The sequence below is a fragment of the Oncorhynchus gorbuscha genome, linkage group LG05, assembly GCF_021184085.1.
Source record: "Oncorhynchus gorbuscha isolate QuinsamMale2020 ecotype Even-year linkage group LG05, OgorEven_v1.0, whole genome shotgun sequence".
In the NCBI taxonomy this organism is placed as follows: domain Eukaryota; kingdom Metazoa; phylum Chordata; class Actinopteri; order Salmoniformes; family Salmonidae; genus Oncorhynchus; species Oncorhynchus gorbuscha.
In genome coordinates this window covers 54,442,798-54,465,109 of record NC_060177.1, presented here as the reverse complement: position 1 = coordinate 54,465,109, position 22,312 = coordinate 54,442,798, and the positions used below count along the sequence as shown (strand labels likewise).

Sequence of the window (22,312 nt, the reverse complement as noted above, 5' to 3'; positions counted from 1 at the left end):
CGCGGCCCAATCAGCAGCTGGTCACAGCGGGCAACGGCAGTGTCGCCAAAGAATCCAGTCCACCTGCAGTTGAAGTCCCCTCTCCCATTTCCGCCAGCGAATTCAAGGCCCCAAGAGTGGAGCATGGCCCAGTTCCAACCTCTCAACTTAAGACACACGCAGGTACTATCACACGGAAATCAAGTTTCAGGTGTGGGTACGTCATTGTCTATCGGCTTGTCGAATAGGAGATGGTGGTTACAAGCACATAGCTGAAACTTAATGTGGATTACCGCTGACTGAATCTCCTTCTGTCCTCAAATTGCATTTTTTTCCCCCCCAGTACATTATCACTCTGTTCAACTTCTCTTCCCCCCCCCAGTGACATTGTGGGGAGGAGAAGCATCAGGGTACACCAAGAACCTTATGTCAGAGTTCTGTTGTAAAAGCTGCCACACATATCCGGGCCCTACTAATTCCTTAGTCCAATCCCCTGGGTCCTAACTCCAGATCTGATGAGTCTGTAAGCAGTATAGTGGTGGTGGCGCAAACATTGAAGGAGAAGGGAGGCAATTTCAGACCAGCAGCCATACTGACATAAGTTTTTCATGCATGTATTTACTGTACTCCCAATACCACCATAAACCCTTCTGTCGGTTTCTCTCTGTCTTCTCCAGTGGATCTGAAGATGCAGCCGGAACCATCCCCTGTCCTCAGCAAACTGGCCCAGCGGCAGCAGCAGGCCCAGCAGAGCTCTCTGCCCCAGGCAGAGCCTCTGTCTCTTCCCCCCTCAGTCCCCACTCCCCCAGGCCACGGCCACTACGACGCCGGGCCCCCGCCTCCCAGAGACGGGCCTTCCCCCGGGGTCAAGCTGGCTCTCGACCACCAGGCCCCCATGGCTGAACCCCCACAGAGGCAGATCAAGACCCAAAGACGCAGAGTACCACCTCCCTCTAAGGTTAGGAAACGTGTGTGTGTGTGTGTGTGTGTGTGTGTGTGTGTGTGTGTGTGTGTGTGTGTGTGTGTGGGAATAGAGGCTGCCTGCTCACTCAGGGTACATACAAGGAGTGTTTGTTTCTCTATTTGTAAACATCTACAAGTAGTGAGTAACTTTGCATGCTCTTACACATTGGGCCTGAAATGTCAGTGTGCTCATTAATCACACTGTGAATAGCGTATGTACATTGATGTGATTTCATGTGTAAATGTCCCTCACCCTCTTTCTTTAAGTCTCTCGCTTTCTCTCCTCAGATCCCCTCGTCTGCGGTGGAGATGCCAGGCTCGGCAGACGTGTCTGGTCTCAACGTGCAGTTTGGGGCTCTGGACTTTGGCTCGGAGCCCAGTGTGACTGACATGGGCCAACAGGCCGAGTCTGCCAGGGAGCCGGCCTCCACAGCCGTACCTCAACCCCAGATTAGCTTGTTCTCAAAACCTGGACCTGCCAGGTGTGTTTCAAATAAATACAAAATAATTAGCCTAATTAGTCTCACTGTTGTGTGAGCGTAGAGGCCAAGGTGAACTTCTCACACTAGCTCTTCCCTCTGTTGCAGTGAGCCCCTGGGCAGCTTGCCATCCATGCCTCCGGTGTCGGACACCAGTTTCCCCTCCCCGTCTCTGGGCTTGCCCAGTGCCACGCCTTCCCCCTCCCTGGGTCTCCCCAGCGCTGCTCCGCCCTCCTCCAACCCCTCGTCTAGCAGAGTGGACAGTGGCCCTCCGCGGAGTTTGCCCTCGCACCTGGGCTACTCCCAGAGCAAAGACGCCCCCTCCGCCCCCCTCACCGTGAGTAACCCACACTATAGACACGGTCTCCGACTTGTCACTCGTAAACCTGGAGATAATGATGGTTACAAGCACATATCTGATTATTATGTGGAATACCTCTATGACTGAATCTCCTATGGTCAATGGACATTTTCAAGACTCTAAGCGTGATTTTAAGATTACTAGAGCTTTAATGTAACAGCACGATAATATGCCCAAGAACACCCTTTCAAAAGGCTTGTGGCCACTGATACGTCCTGTATCATTGTTAGTGAAATCAGATGGTCCTCTGAGTGTCAATGTCTTCTTTCACAGAATGGCTATTGTGGCATGAGGACACAGGGCCCACAGGACTGTAAGTACCCATGAGAATATGTGGTTGACAAAAACAGAAACCCTTTTGAAGGAAAAAGGTTTTCTTAGTTCATGTTTTAAGACACAAAAACGAGTCCAGCGTGCTTGCTTATCTGTCGGTTTCTCTCTTCTTTTTCAGCAACGACATTGGCCCCTCGTACCCAAAAGCCAGAGTCGCCCCCCCATGAGCAGTGAAAGTGGCCACCATGTTCCCTCCCCGGCCCCCATGCCCTCCCACTCCGCCCCCCTGCCATCCCTCAGCAGGTAAGCCCATAACTCACCCCCCCTAGTCATTCTCATGATAATACTTACAAGTACATAGCTGAATCTTAATATATGGACTACCTCAATGACTGAATCTCCCGTGTTCTCGGTAGAATTGAAGTCCTTGTTATCGGTTGGTTCAACCCTTTTTAACCCTGTCAGTCCTGAGACCCCAGGAAACGTTGTCCTTTCATTTATCTGCATGTCCAGCCCTTATATTTAGCCTCACAATGAAGTGTTTTACCATTTTATTTTCAGGACAACCAGGGCTACAAGTAGACCACACAATTTGACATAAACAGTGGCTTTCATGAGATTTATTGACTAATGTCAACTGGAAAAAATAAGATCCACCAAACCAACCTGATAAAAATGAATTTATGTGAATGCTGTAAGTACAGATGGTTTGCTGGGAAATGAATATCCAACTAATCAGTGACAGCTGTTTGGTGGTTGTGACAGCAACTGTGAGCTTATGGGATTATGTGTTATGGGATTTCCTGTGATCTGTCTAGAAGAAGTCCTTACCTTCTAATGACTCTTGTATAGCTTGTGAGGGTCATCGGGCAAAGCATGTTTGTGAGAGTCTCGGTTTTGAGCTCAAACAATTTGGACATAACAGCCTTTAAAAAATAATAATTTAAGACCCAGGCCCCTCCGGGGTCCACCATTGTCTCAAACAGTGCTCTAGTGTTAATCACACAAACTAATGGTGTCTACGGCTGCAGAAGAAATGGACAAATCCAAACACACAATGTTTAATTCGCTGCAGTCTAAGCCTACCAAGCTATATGGAATTGCTTTAACCTGTTAATCCTACCCCCTACTTTTTCGAACATTCTGTTAAAAATCGCGCAACATTTCAGCGACCTGCTACTCATGCCAGGAATATAGTATATGCATATGATTAGTATGTGTGGATAGAAAACACTCAGACGTTTATAAAACTGGTTAAATCACGGCTGTGACTATAACAGAACGTGCGTTTCATCGAAAAGCGCAGGAAAATCTGATCACTGAAAATGGAAATATATATCCATGCGCGACTTGAACCCATTGATAAAGGTGAACCACATTTAATGGGGCTGAGGTTGCAATACCTACAGCTTCCACACGTTGTCTAGAGTCTTGTCATTTGCCTAGGCTTTGTGGCATTTTTTTCCAGACGGACAGCTAAAGAATATACTTCGCCTCGTGATCAATTTGATCGCTTATTAACGTTTAATAATACCTAAAGTTGCATTACAAAAGTATTTCGAAGTGTTTTGTGAAAGTTTATCGTCAACTTTTTTTAATAAAAAAAAAATGACATTACGTTATAAGACGCTATTTTCCGTTTATCACACAGTCTTCATAGATCGATATCTAGGCTATATATGGACCGATTTAAATCGAAAAAAAGACCCAATGGTGATTATGGGACATCTAGGAGTGCCAACAAAGATGGTCAAAGGTAATGAATGTTTTATATTTTATTTGTGCGGTTTGTGTAGCGACGACTATGCTAATTATTTTGTTTACGTCCCCTGCGGGTCTTTTGGGGTGTTACATGCTATCAGATAATAGCTTCTCATGCTTTTGCCGAAAAGCATTTAAAAATCTGACTTGTTGCCTGGATTCACAACGAGTGTAGCTTTAATTCAATACCCTGCATGTGTATTTTAATGAACGTTTGAGTTTTAACTAGTACTATTAGCATTTAGCGTAGTGCATTTGCATTTCCAGATGTCTAAATGGGACGCCTGCGTGCCAGGTAGGACCAAGAGGTTAAAAAGGTCACACCAAGAATAATTTAACTACTTGATTTTTAATTAAGAAATCTAGAAGTATTAAAAATATATATTTGATTAATATTTTTGTTTGTTCTTACTGCTATTAGCTCATACAAACTCATTGAATAAGATTCACGACATGGAACAGAGTTGCCCCCCGACCCTTTACAGTGTCTGTATGAGATTTGAGAGATCAGGAAACGTATATACGACACATCAAAAGTTTTAGAACACCTACTCATTCAATGGGTTTTCTTTATTTTTACTAATTTCTACATTCTAGAATAATAGTGAAGACAAACTATGAAATAAAAAATATGTAATCATGTAGTAACCTAAAAAGTGTTGAACAAATCAAAATACATTTCAAATCAAAATCAAATTTTATTGGTCACATACACATGGTTAGCAGATGTTATTGTGAGTGTCACAAAATACTTTTGCTTCTAGTTCTGACAGTGCAGCAATATCTAACCAGTAATCTAACAATTCCACAACTACCTAATGCACACAAATCTAAGTAAAGGAATGGAATAAGAATATATACATAAAAATATATAGATGAGCAATGACAGAGCGGCAGAGGCAAGATGCAATCGATGGTATGAAATACAGTATATATACACGACCGTTCAAAAGTTTGGGGTCACTTAGAAATGTCCTTGTTTTTCAAAGACAAGCAACAAAAATGTGTCCATTTTAAAATAACATCAACTTGATCAGAAATACAGTGTAGACATTAATGTTGTAAATTACTATTGTAGCTGGAAACTTTCTTTTTTTTTTTTTTTACAGTATATCTACAAAGGAGGCCCATTATCAGCAACCATCACTCCTTTGTCCCAATGGCACATTGTTAGCTAATCCAAGTTTATAATTTTAAAAGGCTAAATGATCATTGGAAAATGCTTTTGCAATTATGTTAGCACAGCTGAAAACTGTTCTGCTGTTTTAAAGAAGCAATAAAACGGTCCTTTATACTAGTTGAGTATCTGGAGCATCAGCATTTGTGGGTTCGATTACAGGCTCAAAATGGCCAGAAACAAAGTCCTTTCTTCTGAAACTCGTCAGTCTATTCTTGTTCTCAGAAATGAAGGCTATTCCATGCGAGAAATTGCCAAGAAACTGAAGATCAACGCTGGGTACTACTCCCTTTACAGAACAGCACAAACTGGCTCTAACCAGAATAGAAAGAGTGGGAGCACAACTGAGCAAGAGGACAAGTACATTAGTGTCTAGTTTGAGAAACCGACGTGTCACAAGTCCTCAACTGGCAGCTTCATTAAATAGTACCTGCAAAACACCATTCTCAACGTAAACAGGGGACTCCGGGATGCTTGCTTTCTAGGCAGAGCTGCAAAGAAAAAGCCATATCTGACTGGCAGGAAAAATAACAATCTTAATCTTTTCTTTTTATTTGCCAGTCTGAGATGTCTTTTGGTCAAATTTGAGATTTTTGGTTCTGACCTGCGTGTGGTGAAGGGGTGATCTCTGCATGTGTAAATCCCACCGTATAGCGTGGGTGTGTTTTGCTGGTGACACTCCAAGACACACTTAACCAGCATGGCTACCACAGCATTCTGCAGCGATACGCCATCCCATCTTGTTTGGGCTTAGTGGGGCTATCATTTGTTTTTCAACAGGACAATGGCCCAACACATTGTCCAGGCTGTGTAAGGGCTATTTTACCATGAAGGAGAGTTGCATCAGATGACCTGGCCTCAACAATCTTCCAACTTCAACCAAATTGGGATGAGTCGGACCGCATAATGAAGGAAAAAGCAGCCAACAAGTGCTCAGCGTATGTAGGAACTTCTTCAAGACTGTTGGAAAAGCATTCCAGGTGAAGCTGGTTGAGAGAATGCAAAGAGTGTGCACAGCTGTCAAGGCAAAGGGTGTCTATTTTGAAGAATCTCAAATATAAAATCTATTTTGATTTGTTTAACACTTTTTTTGGGGTGGGGGGGGGTTTACTACATGATTCCATGTGTGTTATTTCATAGTTTTGATGTCTTCACTATTATTCTGCAATGTAGAAAATAGTAAAAATAAAGAAAAGCCCTTATGAGTAGGTGTGTCAAAGCCGGTGGTGTATGTGGATCTTTTAAATATATTTTTTTATGGGTTTAACCTTTCCTCTTTTGGCACTAAACAGTCTCCATTATACTTCAATTCATATGTTTTTTTAGATGAGGCCTGTGGGTTCCTAAAACAAAACCAACATGCGTGAGTCACCTTCTCAGAGTGGTCATATTAGTGTGCATCCCAAACTGTTCGGACGCTACAGACAAGTTGGCAGGTCCGCTGTACCGACTTCAGACGAGTCCCAAGACGCTTGTGTGGGTCGTAGAGCAAAACGAAGAACACGTGTTCGTGAGAATAGTCTTTACATAGAGGGGGTCATAAGTTTGGAGACCAAACCGTTCAGACACTACAGATTTTGTAGTTGAACACTGCTCTAGCTCTGCCACAGTGCGACGTCGGTAGATTGAGACGAATCAAATGCAAAAAATATATATCTCTAGCTTAAATTTTTTTTGGGGGGAGATTCTAGGGGGTTAAAAGGGGTTTAGAGGTCAAATGCACTTGCTTTACGGTGGGACTCATTGGGTTAACGTTACCTGTTTTCTCTGCTGCTCTTTCTCCAGTCATGTGACCAGTACATACTCTTCAGGATCTGCCCTCTCCACTAGCTCCTCCCTCACGGTAAGCACCACCTCTTCTTCTTGGGCTAACGTAAAACACTTAGTAGACGGTGTGTGTCTATGGTTGTTGATCGCCGAGGGACTGATCTTAAATAAGCACAGACGCTGGAGAGTAAAAGGGCGACCAATTTTTAAAGCTAAGCTTCTGTCGGGCTAACTCTTCCCCCACCTTATAATACAGATGACCAGTGAGGAGAACAGCAGTCTCCACGCCTTCTCCTCCTCAAGCCCTTCGATCAACGCCGCTGTTAGCAGCTCCAATGGCATGATGCACGGCCCCGGAGGACTTGGTCTGACTGGCAACGCCGCCCTCTCACCCGCCGGGCGCACCGCCCAACCTCTGCTGACCACCACCTCGGGTGAGTCCAGGAGAACCCTGCCGTCACACATAGGTTTGTTACGGTCACTTAATGGTTCCCCTCCAGGGTTTCCCAAACTCTGTCCCCGGAACCCCAAGGGGTGCACATTTTGTTTTTTTGCCCTAGCACTACACAGCTGATTATAATAACCAAGTAATCAAGTGTTGATCATTTGAATCGGCTGTGTGGTGTTAGATAAAAACAAACCGGGCACCCTTTGGGATCCCGGGGACAGAGTTTGGGGAGACCCTGTCCTACTCCCTCTGCTTATTTGACCGTTGTGACCAGTGTAATTTTTGACTCCTCTTCCCCTCTTATTCTGATGTTCCACAGGCAAACCCCCCCCTAACCTGGCCCAAGGAGTGCCCCCTCTGTTGGCCAACCAGTACATTATGGGCCCTGGAGGCCTGCTTCCTGCATACCCGGTAACTACGCTACCCCTCTTTTTCCTCTTGCGCGCCTTTGCGCTGTTTTTTCCCCTCTTTTTTTTCCCCATGAATTCCCATCCATTTCGCTCTCGTCTTTTACTCTAGTCCGCCATTGGTTCTTGCTTAGCGAGTTGTGGTTGACTATTTCAGTTGAGGTATCAACGGACCTGTTTTCATTTGGTCTTTGTCCTGCTCTAAAGCAGATCTATGGCTATGAGGACCTGCAGATGCTTCAGTCTCGTCTGCCTATGGTGAGTGACCTTTCACACATGGAACATCACTTGTGTCGATGAAGAGCAATGCAGCACACATTTCTGTTTGCCCAGATGGACTCTCGTATGGTCTCTGGTTTAGATGTGGTTTTAATAGACCAGGCATAAATGCATGTTAATGATTAATATTGTCTGTCTGTGCCCGTCTTAATATGGAGATGATGATGGTTGTTACAAGCACATAGCTGAATCCTAATATGTGGACCACCTAAATGACAATCTCCCATCTCCTGTGTGGAATCGGATTTATTTGGCGATGTTAGTTTTCTCTCCTTCCGTCTCTCGTATAACCTGGTGTGTTTCTCCATCCCTCTGTAGGACTACTATGGAGTCACATTCCCTGGTACACCGGCAACGATGCCTGGCAGAGATGGGCTCGCCAACAATCCATACTCAGGTAACACTTGTTGCACACTTGTTTACAAATGCACGAATCTCTGGGGCCAGAACCATTTCTTGTGTGTTCACCGTAATATGGAGATGATGATGGTTACAAGCACATAGCTGAATGTTAATATGTGGACCACCTCAATGACTGAATCTCCCATCTCCTCTAATGAATTGAACAAATGGCTGATTCAGCCCCATCCCGCGATGGAACGATTCATACTTCCTATTTAAGAATACATTTAACTCACAAAAAGCGATATAGAAATTATCTCAACTCTACTGTGGGGGGGAAAACATTAGACAATAAAAATAACATGCATTTAGGATGAAGGCAGGTAAAATGGCAGTAGTGGGATGGGTGTTAAATACACTAGGACTGTGAAAAATAGTCTGTAGAAGTGGCTTTTATGGCCGGTATTTAAGAAAAGAAAAAAAAAAGTTCCCAATGAAGGAGGTGCATGGTCAGGGAGAGCGTTTGGAGGTGACTTCTCCTAATAGCCAGAAGCGTGTCTGTTCTACGAAATGAATATGTTCCCACCAAATGAATGTGCACTGAACTGACACGCGTGATTGGTTAATGACCGTCCGATGTTAAGATGGGAGTTAAATGTTATAATGCGCTCACCTCAGACAGCGGTGTGTACCCTCCTGTAGCGGCGGCGAAGTCATTCAAAGCCTGTGCTTTATCACTCAGGGTGGCACTTTCCAGTGCTACTGTTTTTGTAATGTTATTAAAACAAAATCAGACAACCCCGTAGTAGAATAGTTGACCTATTTACCTAGTCGGCTTGTGTGTTCTATCCTAGCTAAATATTCCTTGCGAGAGCCATTGGACAAGCAGTCCAATGCACAACCATTCTTAATGGGATCACGGGAAAACCGTTTTGAGAGCAGCGTTGCTGAAAAACAGTATAACCAAAAAATATATATATATTTTAAAGTGAATGATGATTTATGTTTATAATAACAATCAGGATGTAGTGTCCAATGGGGTAATTGCAGATATGCTTCAGCCTATGTACATTTTATAGCCATGATGCTTCATCAGTTGGGCTACAGGTGATAATGCTTATTGCTCATAGCACATTTGATATTATAGATCACGCATAGGCTATGTGCACATGGTCCAATATGTTACAATGAATTAACAAGTTTGGCATGTTGGGCACATTTCTAGAGGTGGAAATTATATTTTGGGTGGTGTCTGCATTAATTTATTTTTGTTTTTGGAGTAGAATGTCCCTTCATAAGATGTTTTAAAAGTCACCAGGAACTGAGCTGCTCAGTCCTACATAAAAATGATCCTGGGGATCCCCTATCCAAGGGATTGGTTAAACTCCCAGTACCTGTACAAAATGATCCTGGGGATCCCCTAACCAAGGGATTGGTTAAACTCCCAGTACATGTACAAAATGATCCTGGGGATCCCCTAACCAAGGGATTGGTTAAACTCCCAGTACCTGTACAAAATGATCCTGGGGATCCCCTAACCAAGGGATTGGTTAAACTCTCAGTACATGTACAAAATGATCCTGGGGATCCCCTAACCAAGGGATTGGTTAAACTCCCAGTACATGTACAAAATGATCCTCTTTCCCTAATATGATGGTCATGACGTTATTACATGAAAGGTGAGGTTTACTTAGCCCCAGACAATAGATCTGTGATTGGGATCTGTGGTGGGGGACTGTGTGAACCAAGGAGGCGAGCGTTGGCACGTTCCGGGTATAAGTGAGAGCGCTGTTATACAGATTGGGCCCGCTCTTCAAGGGCCCGCTCACTACAGTCAGACTCTCAAAGGTTGGCTGGATGTGTTCCTGAAAGAGGAATGGGTTGAGTTTCCTCAGGTCGCGGAATTTAATGGTGCCCTTTAGTTGGTGGGGAGGAGTTGGAGCGGTCAGTGTGTCGCCAACCTTGCGGTCAGAGACGCCTCGCTCGATGACAGCCAAGTCGGTGACATGGCCAGTGATAATAAGGTCCGTTTTGTGTGTTGTCCGCGGTTGTGGGTGGGAGCATTTACCTGTTGCACAAAGTTCAGCAAGTAAAGTCTGCAGCCACAGAGCACTTGTGTGAGTCAACATGGATGTTAGTCTTCCAGATGTGTGTTGGCGAGGGTGTGGCATAGAGGTTAATCTATTGAACAAAAATATAAATGCAACGTGCAACAAGTGTTGGACCAATGTTTCATGAGCTGGAATTTCCTTACATACACACGTTTTATTTTGCTCATTGTGCACACATTTGTTTGTGCACACATACATCCCTGTTTGTGAGCATTTATCCTTTGTCATGATAATCCATCCACCTGACAGGTGTGGCGTATCAAGAAGTTGATTAAACAGCGCGATCGTTACACAGGTGCCCGAGACGATACATTTTATTAAGGCCTCTCTAAAATGTGCATAGTTTTATCACACAACACAATGCCACAGATGTCTCAAGTTGTGAGGGAGTGTGCAATTTGCATGCTGACTACAGGATTGTCCGACAGAGCTGTTGCCAGAGAATTGTAATGTTCATTTCTCTACCATAAGCTGCCTCCGCTATTTTAGAGAATTTGTCAGTACATCAACTAATCAAATCTTATTGATCACAAACATGGTTAACAGATGTTAATGCGAGTGTAGCGAAATGCTTCTGCTTCTAGTTCTGATAGTCCAGTAATATCTAACAATTCCCAACAACTACACACATCTAAAGAGATGGATTAAGAATGTGTTTGTATATATATATATAATATAATAAGACTTTGTTCTTAACAGACTTGCCTAGTTTTTATATATATATAAAAACTAGGCAAGTCCGTTAAGAACAAAGTCTTATTTTCAATGACTGCATAGGAACAGTGGGTTAAATTGTCAGCTCTGGGATTCAAACTTGCAACCTTTCGGTTACTCGTCCAACGCTCTAACCACTAGGCTACCCTGCTGTGTGTGTGCCTGTGGAGGGAAGGGATTGTGTGTGTGTGAGAGAGAGATGGCCCAGCGGCATAGGCAAGGTGCAATAGATGGTATAAGGTGCAGTATATACATATGAGATGAGTAATGTAAGATACTTTAAACAATGCCACTTTAATAATGTTAAAGTGACTAGTGTTCCATTTATTAAAGTGGTCAAGTCTGTATGTAGGCAGCAGCCTCTCTGTGCTAGTGATGGCTGTTTAACAGTCTGATGGCTTTGAGATAGAAGCTGTTTTTCAATCTCTCTGTCCCAGCTTTGATTTACCTGTACTGACCTCGCCTTCTGGATGGTAGTGAAGTGAACAGGCCGTGGCTTGGGTGGTTGTTGACCTTGATCATAATTTTGGCCTTCCTGTGACATCGGGTGCTGCAGGTGTCTTGGAGGCCAGGTAGTTTGCCCCCTGTGATGCGTTGTGCAAACCGCACCATCTCCGGCCTCACAACCGCAGACCGTGTGTAACCACGCCAGCCCAGACCTCCACATCCAGCTTCTTTGCCTGCAGGATGATCTGAGGGGTGCTGAGGAGTATTTCTGTCTGTAATAAAGACTTTTGATTGGCTGGGCTTGGATTCTTAGTTGGTGGGCTTAGCTTCCAAGTCTGTCCACCCATGGCTGTGCCCCTGCACAGTAAAGTGAAATCCATAGATTAGAGCCTAAGGAATTTATTTCAATTGATTGATTTCCTTCTATGAACTAACTCTGTAAAATCTTTGAAATTGTTGCATGTTGCGTTTTATATTTTTGATTATAGTTAAGAAAACCGAGGTAGGAGGTGCTTGTCTTGGGGAGGCAGTAAACAAGAATAGGATTTTGGTTGTTTACATTTTAAAACCAAGGCACTCAATAGCCTGAATGAGCAGCAATCTGTGGGTTTAAAATGGCTGTGCACTTTTTTTACATGCATTTGTATCCAGGTGGAGCTGCTACATTCTTTCAGTGAGGCATATCATTGTCATGTACTCATACAGAAGAGGAGACTTGTTTTATGTATTGTAGAGTGTAAAACGTTTTGAGGCGTTGGTGGAAATGGAGTCATTGCATTTTGGTTGGTCCACTGTGCTCTGTATGGACTGGAGTGGATGACGTCAATAGCCTGCAGAACTGGCAAGTAAAATGTATTGTCCAACTCCGTTGTGCTTGTACTGCTCGCATTGCGAGTGCCCACACTAGACTTTTAATTTGCTGATCAGTTTCCTGCCGCCTCGTTGTCTTTGCGGTCTGCATGTTTTCCGGAAGATCTGGCTGTTGAGCTACTTGCACAGGGTTATAAAATAATCAAAAATCTAAAACTTCTGAGGAATCCTTGTAGTGGAGGAAAGTCGCTGCCATTTCTTAGTCTTTGGTCCGGCCTTCTATCCAGGAGATAAGAGAAGTGGCTAGTATTCGAATCAAAACATTTAGCTAGTTGATTGGATACGAAGGCTAGTTTTTAATTTTTTCGGTTTAGAAAACTAGATTTTTGTTTTCCGTACTCGATTAGCTTTCAAATAAAGTATAAGTTAAAAAAATAATACTACACATTAAAAAAAAAACAATTATAGATAAATTCCCAGGAACATAAACCCATTTTGGCTCTCATTCCCTCCTATGCGTTTGCCTTTTTTTTTCATATCGATCACCATCTCTCCTCTCTTGTTTAGGTGAAGCGACCAAGTTTGGCCGAGGGGATTCGTCATCCCCGGCTCCCCCCACCAGCCTTTCACAGGGCCCATCCTCGCAGCCCCCCCAAGCTCAGAGCCAAGGCCAGGGGGCCAGCAGAACCAGAACCAGGCCTTCCTCAACCCCCCTCTGCCTCCGGGCTACGGCTACACCGGCCTGCCCTACTATGCTGGCATGCCCGGGGTGCCCAACGCCTTCCAGTATGGCCCCACCGTCTTTGTGCCTCCGGCCTCGGCCAAGCAGCCCAACATGGGCCTGGGGAACCCCTCCAGCCAGTACCACCAACAGCATCAGCCCAGCTACGGCCAGCACACTTATGGAACAGGTATGTGTGAGAGGATGACCTGAAATCAGACCGTGTGTGTCTGTTGTGTGCGTGGCTGAGAGGGAGATCTTGCTTAGCGAGCATGCCCCCCCCCCCCCCCCCCGCCCCACCCCACTCTCTGCCGGATATAGTCGCTGTTCACATGCTATTCTAGCCAGTTACCTTATTGCTTCTCTCTCTCGGTTCTTCTCCCCCTTCCTCCTCTGCTGTCTTTTTTTTTTTTTTTTTTTTTTTTTTTACTCTCCCCCCTCCACTTCACTCGGTCCTCCTGGTCCTCTTCCATTCCTCTCTCAGCTTTTGACGACCTGTCTCAGGGCCACGCGGGGGAGTACAGTAAGGGAGGGTACGGAGGCTCTGCCCAGTCACAGGCCAAATCAGCTGGCAGCGGCTCAGGGAAAGGTACACTCAATGAACTCGGCTGCCCCAGGACGCACCCCCTCCCCCTCCCCGCCTCCTTCACTGTTATCCGCCGTGATTTACTACTACTGTTCTGAAACACCTTCCTCACTACTAAGAAATACTACCTCACTCACTACTAACTCTTGAAATGGTGAACCCCCTCACTAGAAATGTTGAACATTGCCTACTGCGCCGTGCCACCTCACAGGGTCAAACTGACATGTTTGATGTGTCCTCTCGCTCACAGCTCCAGGTTTGTCCGGCTCGGGCAGCAGTGGAGGGGTGCCTGAAATGGGTGCTTCAATGTACAGCAAGACACAGGTGAGTCGGTCCACACCTGGTGTTCAGTTGTTGCTGTTGGGCGTTTCAGCTAAGTCATGTCTGAGAATAACGAATAGACTTCAATTTAAACGGCTGGTTGGATTAATTGTGGTTAATGGCAAAGCTTGTCTGATCGAGGAGCACACAACCCTCAGTACCACAGAATTGAATCATAAGGATAGGTTCCGGATTCTACTCAGTCATGACATAATATTAATGGTCTTCTGCCCCCAGGCTTTTGATAAGCAGGGCTTCCATACGGGAACCCCCCCTCCCTTCAGCCTGCCGTCTGCCCTGGGGGGCACAGGCCCCCTGAACCCCGGTGGTGCCCCCGGTTACGCCCCAGCCCCCTTCCTCCACATCCTGCCTGCCCACCAGCAGCCCCACTCCCAGATGCTGCACCATCACCTCGCCCAAGATGGACAGGTAACACCGTAGACTTGTATTCTCCACATGCTGTTAATGAACACCATATGCATGGTCTTCTGGGGAGCTGTACCATGCCTCCATGGCTCAACTAGCGCTCCTGTAGACTAGTCTTTAAATAATTGGATGGTGAAACCTGCATCCAGCCCAACCAGAAAAGCAAGGTCGACACAATTCAGGTATTCTTGAAAGTCTAGATAATCACTGTCCTGCAAGGAACACTATTTTTATAGTTGTAAAATTGATTTAGCAAGCAGTAGGCATTTAGAATTGAATGTGGAGTGGAGCTTTATAGTTACATGATGACATCGCGTGCCCGACAACTATTTGTCAATCATTTACCCAAAACAGTTCCCAGCATTTTCTCGCAGTGAAGTTGGACCAAAATTAAAAATCCACTTGTCGGACGGATAAAAAGGTTCATCTTGTAGAATGTTTCTCCTATAGCTGTCGTTTCCTTTACACATGTTTTAGCCGAATAAACGTGGGTCAATTGAAACCCGCCCTATTGACTTGGGTGTATGTGTGCGCCCTCTCGCCCCTCCCCCTGCAGGGTGGTCCGGGTCAGCGCAACCAGTCCAGCAGCATGCAGCAGAAGAGCCAGGGCAACAAGTCCAGCTATGGCAGCCCTTACTGGGCCAACTGAAGGGCACTGTGGTGGCACCTAGGGGAGTCTGTCCTACTCATCCTTAAGGCTCTGTGTGTGAAGCTAAACACAAACACACTGCCCAAACATAACCCTCCTTCTCCAACTTCCCTCACCCCCAAAAGTCCTTACATTTTCTTTCTTTTCCCTTTTTCAAATTGGTTGTACATGTAAGATATTTATGTATGTATTTATATATATAAATATATATACTGTATATGTAATAGTAGAACAAGAAATGTGGTGGCTGCATTTTTATTTTTGAAGGACGTTTTTGTTCACTTTTTCAAAACTGCAGGAAGACGTTACAGCAAAATCTGAACTCCTATAGAGAAATGTAAAGAGCTTTACCACTGATGAAATGAGGACCTCTCAGATGGAGGGTTTTCACATTAACAAACTGCATTTGTCTCCTTTTTTATACACATCTGAGTGACTCCGCTAATCCCACTTATTTTGACGCTCTTTTAAAACTCCATTTAAATTTTGTAGCTGTAGATCTCTTCCCTGTTTTCTGTTTCTGGTGGGGGGGGCTCTGGGGAGGGGGGGACGCCTCTGTGCCCTCCCAGCATTGATCCCCCTCAAAGACTTGCCCATTCAAATTTTATATTTTAAAGTAATTTTAACCATCGTTTACCTCTAAATAAAAGTTCTGCGCTGTAACTTTGTGTTGCGCAGAAGTTCTTTGTCTGTAAGGGACTATTGTCGAGGCAGGCTGGTCTTGGATGTTGTCATAAATGTGTGTGTGTGTGTGTGTGTCGTGTTGTTCCTTTTTTTTTTTTTTACCAGAGCTCTAATTGACCAGATATACCACGACACCTTACTCAAGCATCGTCCATACCACTGAACCAGCACAGATGTCACTTGCAGAAGGGCGGACACTAGTGAGCGCACAGCTAACTTGGCAGCCATTTAATTTCACATTGGCTTAACATGCACAATACGCATCCTCAGAAACCCTAGCAAAATCTCTGGAGATGCTCAAGTTGTACCCTTTACAGCTGCATCTCTAATCGCAAAAAAATATCAACTCAGCAATTTTAACCATTTTACGGAGTACATAGAAGGAAATCAGTCCATTTTAAATACATTAATTGGGCTCTAATCTATGGATTTCACATACTGGGCAGGGGTTCAACTGTGCCCCTCGCCTGAGAGGGCATAAGCCCACCCACTGGCTAGGCCTGGCTCCCCAATCCAAATGTATCTACTCAAAAGGGCCTTTAGGTAGCCTAGTGGTTAGAACATTGGGCCAGTACACCGAAAGTTTGCTGGATCGCATCCCGAGCTGACAAGGTAAAAAATCTGTCGTTCTGCCGCTGAACAAGGCAGTTAACCCACTGTTCCCCGGTAGGCCGACATTGTCAATAAGATTTTGTTATTAACTGACTTGCCTTGTTAAATAAATGTTAAACAAAAAAATTGTGGTAATATTAGACAAATACTACTCCGTTTCATCAGCTGTCTGGGTAGCTGGTCATAGACGATCCCGCGGGTGAAGAAGCCGGATGTGGAGGTCCTGGGCTGGCATGGTTACATGTGGTCTGCGGTTGTAGACTGGTTGGATGTACTGCCAAACTATCTAAAAATAAGTTGGTGGGTTATGGTGGAGAAATGAACATTTTAAATAGTCAAGCAGAACTCTGAGCATTCCTGCAGTCAGCATGACAGTTGCACGCTCCCTCAATTTGAGACATCTGTGGCGTGACAAAACAACACATTTTAGTGGCCTTTTTATTGTACCCAACACAAGGTGCACCTGTGTAATGATAATGCCGTTTAATCAGCTTCTTGACATGCCACACCTGTCAGGTAGGTGGATGGATTATCTTGTCAAAGGTGAAATGCTCGCTAACGGATGTAAACACATTTGAGAGAGAGCAGCTTTTTGTGCGTATGGAATATTTCTGGGATCTTTTATTTCAGCTCATGAAACATGGGACCAGCACTTTACATGTTTATTATTTTTTTAATCAGTGTAGAAAGAACGGTCAACTGCGTACGCAACCTTAATCTTAACAATTGCTGCTTGAACGTTGGCTGCTATGTTTATATTATACATAATGCTAGTAATATAGGTTTGTACCTTACAAACTACGTTAGCTTGTAGGCTGTGATACATTGTGTGTAAGCATATGCCTATAATGCCTTCAAAATATTCATGACCCTTGACTTATTACACATTTTGGTACAGCATGAATTCAAAATTGATTAAATATTACATTCTCAGCCATCTGAGAATATCCCATAATATCCCATAATGAAAACAATAAATGAAAAATGTATTGTAAGTCAATTATATTTCGCTGTATTTAATTTAAGTATTCACACCCCCGAGTCAATACGTGGTAGAAGCATCTTTGGCAGTGATTACGGCTGAGTCTTTCTGGGTAAGTCGCTAAGAGCTTTACACACCTGGATTGTGCAACATTTTCCCATTATTCTTTTCAAAATTCTTCAAGTGCTGTCAAATTAGATATTAGTCATTTACTAGACAACCATTTTCAGGTCTTGACATTTAGATTTTTAAGTAGATGCTCCATTCCATTTTCTTTTGTCTTAACTCCCTAGTCCTTAGCGATTAAAAGCATACCAATAACATACTGTCCACAATGTCTATACATCTCATATATATACACAACTTTCAGAATGCGCTGTTTCAGACCACTTGACTTTTTTCACATTGTAAATTACAGCCTTATTCTAAAATTATTTGTAAAAAATGTCTTCATTAATCTACACACAATACTCCAATGACAAATAATTATTTTTTAAAGTTATGTTTGCAAATGTCAAAAAGAGAAATTAGCCTTAAACATCACATTTACATAAGTGTTCAGAACCTGGACTCAGAATTTTGTTGAAGCACCTTTGGCAGTGATTACAGCCTAGAGTCTTCTTGGGTATGACGCTACATGCTTGGCGCACCTGTGTTCAGAGTTTCTCCCATTCATCTCTACAGATCCTCTCAAGCTCAGTCAGGTTGGATGGGGATCGTCACTGCGCAGCTATTTTCAGGTCTCTCCGGTGATGCGTGTTCAGGTCAGGGCTCCGTCCTGTAGCCACTTCTGCATTGCCTTGGCTGTGTGCTTAGGGTCGTTCTCCTGTTGGAAGGTGAACCTTCTCCCCAGCCTGAGGTCCTAAGTGCTCTGGAGCAGATTTTCATAATGGATCTCTCTGTGCTTTGCTCTGTTCATCTTTCCCTTGATCTAAACTAGTCTCGCAGTCCCTGCCACTGAAAAACATACCCACAGCCTCATGATGCTGCCACCACCATGTTTCACTGTAGGGAGGGTGCCAGGTTTACTCCGGACGTGATGCTTCGCATTCCGGCCAAAGAGTTCAATCTTGGGTTCATCAGGCCAGAGAATCTTGTTTGTCATGGTCTGAGAGGACTTTAGGTACATTTGACAAGCTCCAAGTCGTGCTTTTTACTGAAGAGTGGCTTCAGTCTGGCCACTATACCATAAAGGCCTGATTGGTGGAGTGCTGCAGAGATGGTTGTCCTTCTGGAAGATTGCCCAATCTCCACAGAGGAACTCTGGAGCTCTGTCAGAGTGACCTTCGGGTTCTTGGTCACCTCCCTGACCAAGGCCCGTCTCCCCCGATTACTCAGTTTGGCCTGGCGACCAGCTCTAGGATGAGTTTTGGTGGTTCCAAACTTCTTCCATTTAAGAATGGAGGACACTGTTCTTGGGGAACTTCAATGCTGCAGAAATGTTTTGGTACCCTTCCCCAGATCTGTGCCTCGACACAATCCTGTCTCAGAGCTCTACGGACAATTCCTTCGACCTCATGGCTTGGTTTTTGCTCTGACATGCACTGTCAACTGTGGGACCTTCTCTATAGATAGGTGTTCTTTTCTAAGTCATGTCAAATCAATTGAATTTACCACAGGTGGACTCCCAAGTTGTAGAAACATCTCAAGGATGATCAATGGAAACCAGATGCACCTGAGCTCAATTTCGAGTCTGAATACTTATGTAAATAAGATTATTTCTGTTAAGAAACAGATTTCGCTTTGTCATTCTGGGGTATGGTGTGTAGATTGATGACAATAATTTTAGAATAAGGCTGTAACATAATGTGGAAAGAGTCTAGGGGAGTGAACACTTTCCAAATGCACTGTGTATACAGTTGAAGTCGGAAGTTTACATACACTTAGGTTGGAGACATTAAAACTCATTTTTCAACCACTCCACAAATTTCTTGTTAATTAACAAACTAGTTTTGGCAAGTCTGTTAGGACATCTACTTTGTACATGACACAAGTGATTGTTCCAACAATTGTTTATAGACAGATTATTTCACATATAATTCACTGTTTCAGAATTCCAGTGGGTCAGACGTTTACATACACTGACTGTGTCTGTAAACAGCTTGGAAAATTCCGGAAAATTATGTTTTTACTTTAGAAGTTTCTGATAGGCTAGTTGACATCATTTGAGTCAATTGGAGGTGTACCTGTGGATGTATTTCAAGGACTACCTTCAAACTCAGTGCCTCTTTGCTTGACATCACGGGAAAATCAAAAGAAATCAGCCAAGACCTCAGACATGTTCTTTTAGAACATGGTACCTTCAGGCGTTTGGCTTTTTTATGGCGGTTTTTGAGCAGTGGCTTCTTCCCTGCTGAGCGGCCATCCATGGATATGGATACTTTTGACCTGTTTCCTCCAGCATCTTCACAAGGTCCTTTGCTGCTGTTCTGGGATTGATTTGCACTTTTTTGCACCAAAGACCGTTCATCTCTAGGAGACAGAACACGTCTCCTCCCTGAGCTTTATGACGGCTGCGTGGTCCCATGGTGTTTATACTTCCGTACTATTGTTTGTACAGATGAACATGGTACCTTCAGGCATTTGGAAATTGCTCCCAAGGATGAACCAGACTTGTGGAGACCTGCAATTGTTTTTATTTAGTCTTTGCTGATTTCTTTGGATTTTCCCATGATGTCAAGTGAAGAGGCACTGAGTTTGAAGGTAGGCCTTGAAATACTTCCACAGGTACACCTCCAATTGACTCAAATTATGTCAATTAGCCGATCAGAAGCTTCTAAAGCCATAACATTTTCCAAACTGCTTAAAGGCACAGTCAATTTATTGTATGTAAACTTCTGACCCACTGAAATTGTGATACAGTGAATTATATGTGAAATAATCTGTCTGTAAACAATTGTTGGAAAAAATCACTTGTGTCATGCACAAAGTAGATGTCCTAACAGAATTGCCAAAACTATAGTCTGTTAACAAGAAATGTGTGGAGTGGTTGAAAAATGAGTTTTAATGACTTCAACCTAAGTGTATGTAAACTTCCAACTTCAACTGTATGTACTCCGGACTCTGACATTGCTTGTCCTAATATTTCTATTTTTCTTAATTTGAATTATTTTACTTATAGATTTGTATGTATTATTAGATATTACTGCACTGTTGGAGCGACAGTATTTCGCCACACCAGCAATAACATCTGCTAAATATGTGTATGCAACCAATAACATTTTATTTGATGCAGCCACCACTATGCTTGAAAATATGGAGAGTGGTACTCTGTAATGTGATGTATTTGATTTGCCCCAAACATAACACTTTGTATTCAGGACAGAAAGTGAATGGCTTTGGCACTTTTTTTGGTGTGTGTGTGTGTGTGTGTGTGTGTGTGTGTGTGTGTGTGTGTGTGTGTGTGTGTGTACACACACTTTAGTGCCTTTTTGTGCAGGCTTCCTTTTTTAAATGTTGTTGATCCATCCTCAGTTTTCTCATATCACAGCCGTTGAACTCTGGAACTGTTTTAAAGTCACCATTGGCCTCATGGTGAAATCCCTGAGCGGTTTCTTTCCTCTCCGGCAGCTGAGTTAGGAAGGATGCCTGTATCTTTGTGTAACTGGGTGTATTGATACCCCATCCAAAGTGTAAGAACTGCCCTTCTTTTTGAGGCATTGGAAAACCTCCCTGGTCTTTGTGGTTGAATCTGTGTTTGAAATTCACTACTTGGCTGAGGAACCTTACAGAGAATTGTATATGTAGGTTACAGAGATGAGGTAGTCATTCAGAAATCATGTTCAACACTTATTGTACACGGTGAGTCCATGCAACTTATTCTACATCCTTACTTGTTAAGCAAATGTTTACTTCTGAATTTATTTAGGCTTGCCATAACAAAGGGGTTGAATACGTATAGACTCAAGTCATTTCAGCTTTTCATTTGTATTTAATTTGTAATTTAATTTATTAATTATTTTTAACAATTCCACTTTGACATTATGGGTTATTGTGTGTGTGGACCAGTGAATTCAGGCTGGAGCAAAATGTGGAAAAAGTCAAGGGTGTAAATATTTCTGAATTCAGGCTTACTGTAGTTTCCAGCTAGTGGTTTGTTCCCATGCCATACGGCAGCTCGGCATGAGAGAGAGGGAACGAGAGAAGCACACACAGGTCTATGGAGCATCACTCATGATGAGAATACACAGGTGGTACACTTCATGGACTTTTAACAGGAGAATCCTACCCCAGACTACCAAAAATACCTTCTCTGTAATGTGGTTGTTCTCCACTGGAGGGCGCAAAGGGGTCTTGGAATTAGGACTTTTATTAGGTGCCTGTTTTAGGCCAGATCCTGATTCTGTACGCTTATAATAAAATGTGCACTTGAACCCTTCTAGTCATAAAGCATTAGAATGGTGTAATTATTGGTATGACTAGAGGGATTTTCCACCTGATATTCACCATAGTCTACTTAAAATTGCTCAACAAAATTGGAACATTAAACATGCTGATTCTAATGCTACTGCTAATCTGTTGTACTCATTATAAAGATAAAGCTGAGCTTCTATAAGATACAGTATCATTACCTTTGAGGTAACATCTATTATAACCACGTAACATTTCCTGCTGTTGGATATACCCATTGAATATAACTCAATGTCTTATGGAATGTATATGGGTCATTCCACCAATCCGGTGCCTTTTGAGATGTGGAACAGAACTTAATTTCACCCAATTTTAACATGGTCATCAACTTAATAATCAAAAACATGTCTTCCCTTCTCAAGATGTTGAATTAATATAATATATTTTTGAAGTGCCAAATAAAGTTACAGGCACTCTAACAGGGTGGTTGATGCTATCTGGGATCTCTGGGACGCCGCCACCCTAACCACTAATCATAACCTTTACCTAACACTAACCCTTACCTTAACCATTTTACATTTCAACTTCAGTGGGGTAGGGACGTCCCAAAGATTACGGATGACAAGGACAGTGACAGGATTGATGATTTAATCTTAAATCGGC

The 22,312-nt window shown here is 43.4% G+C and overlaps 1 protein-coding gene and 1 non-coding gene across 2 annotated transcripts; both read left to right on the top strand.

Annotated features, from left to right (window-relative positions):
* Positions 1-1,655: 1,655 nt before the first annotated feature.
* LOC124036071 (ubiquitin-associated protein 2-like) lies at positions 1,656-15,684 on the top strand. Its single transcript, XM_046350197.1, is given in 14 exon segments — positions 1,656-1,758; positions 2,056-2,095; positions 2,234-2,358; positions 6,779-6,836; positions 7,017-7,194; positions 7,528-7,619; positions 7,826-7,873; positions 8,213-8,291; positions 12,886-13,010; positions 13,013-13,229; positions 13,524-13,628; positions 13,876-13,949; positions 14,184-14,375; positions 14,929-15,684. Coding segments are annotated over 12 exon segments (1,341 nt in total). The 5' UTR covers positions 1,656-1,758; positions 2,056-2,095; positions 2,234-2,278; the 3' UTR covers positions 15,022-15,684.
* LOC124036798 lies at positions 1,806-1,881 on the top strand. The gene has a single exon (XR_006839047.1). It is a non-coding gene; the product is annotated as a small nucleolar RNA SNORD121A (small nucleolar RNA).
* Positions 15,685-22,312: the final 6,628 nt, after the last annotated feature.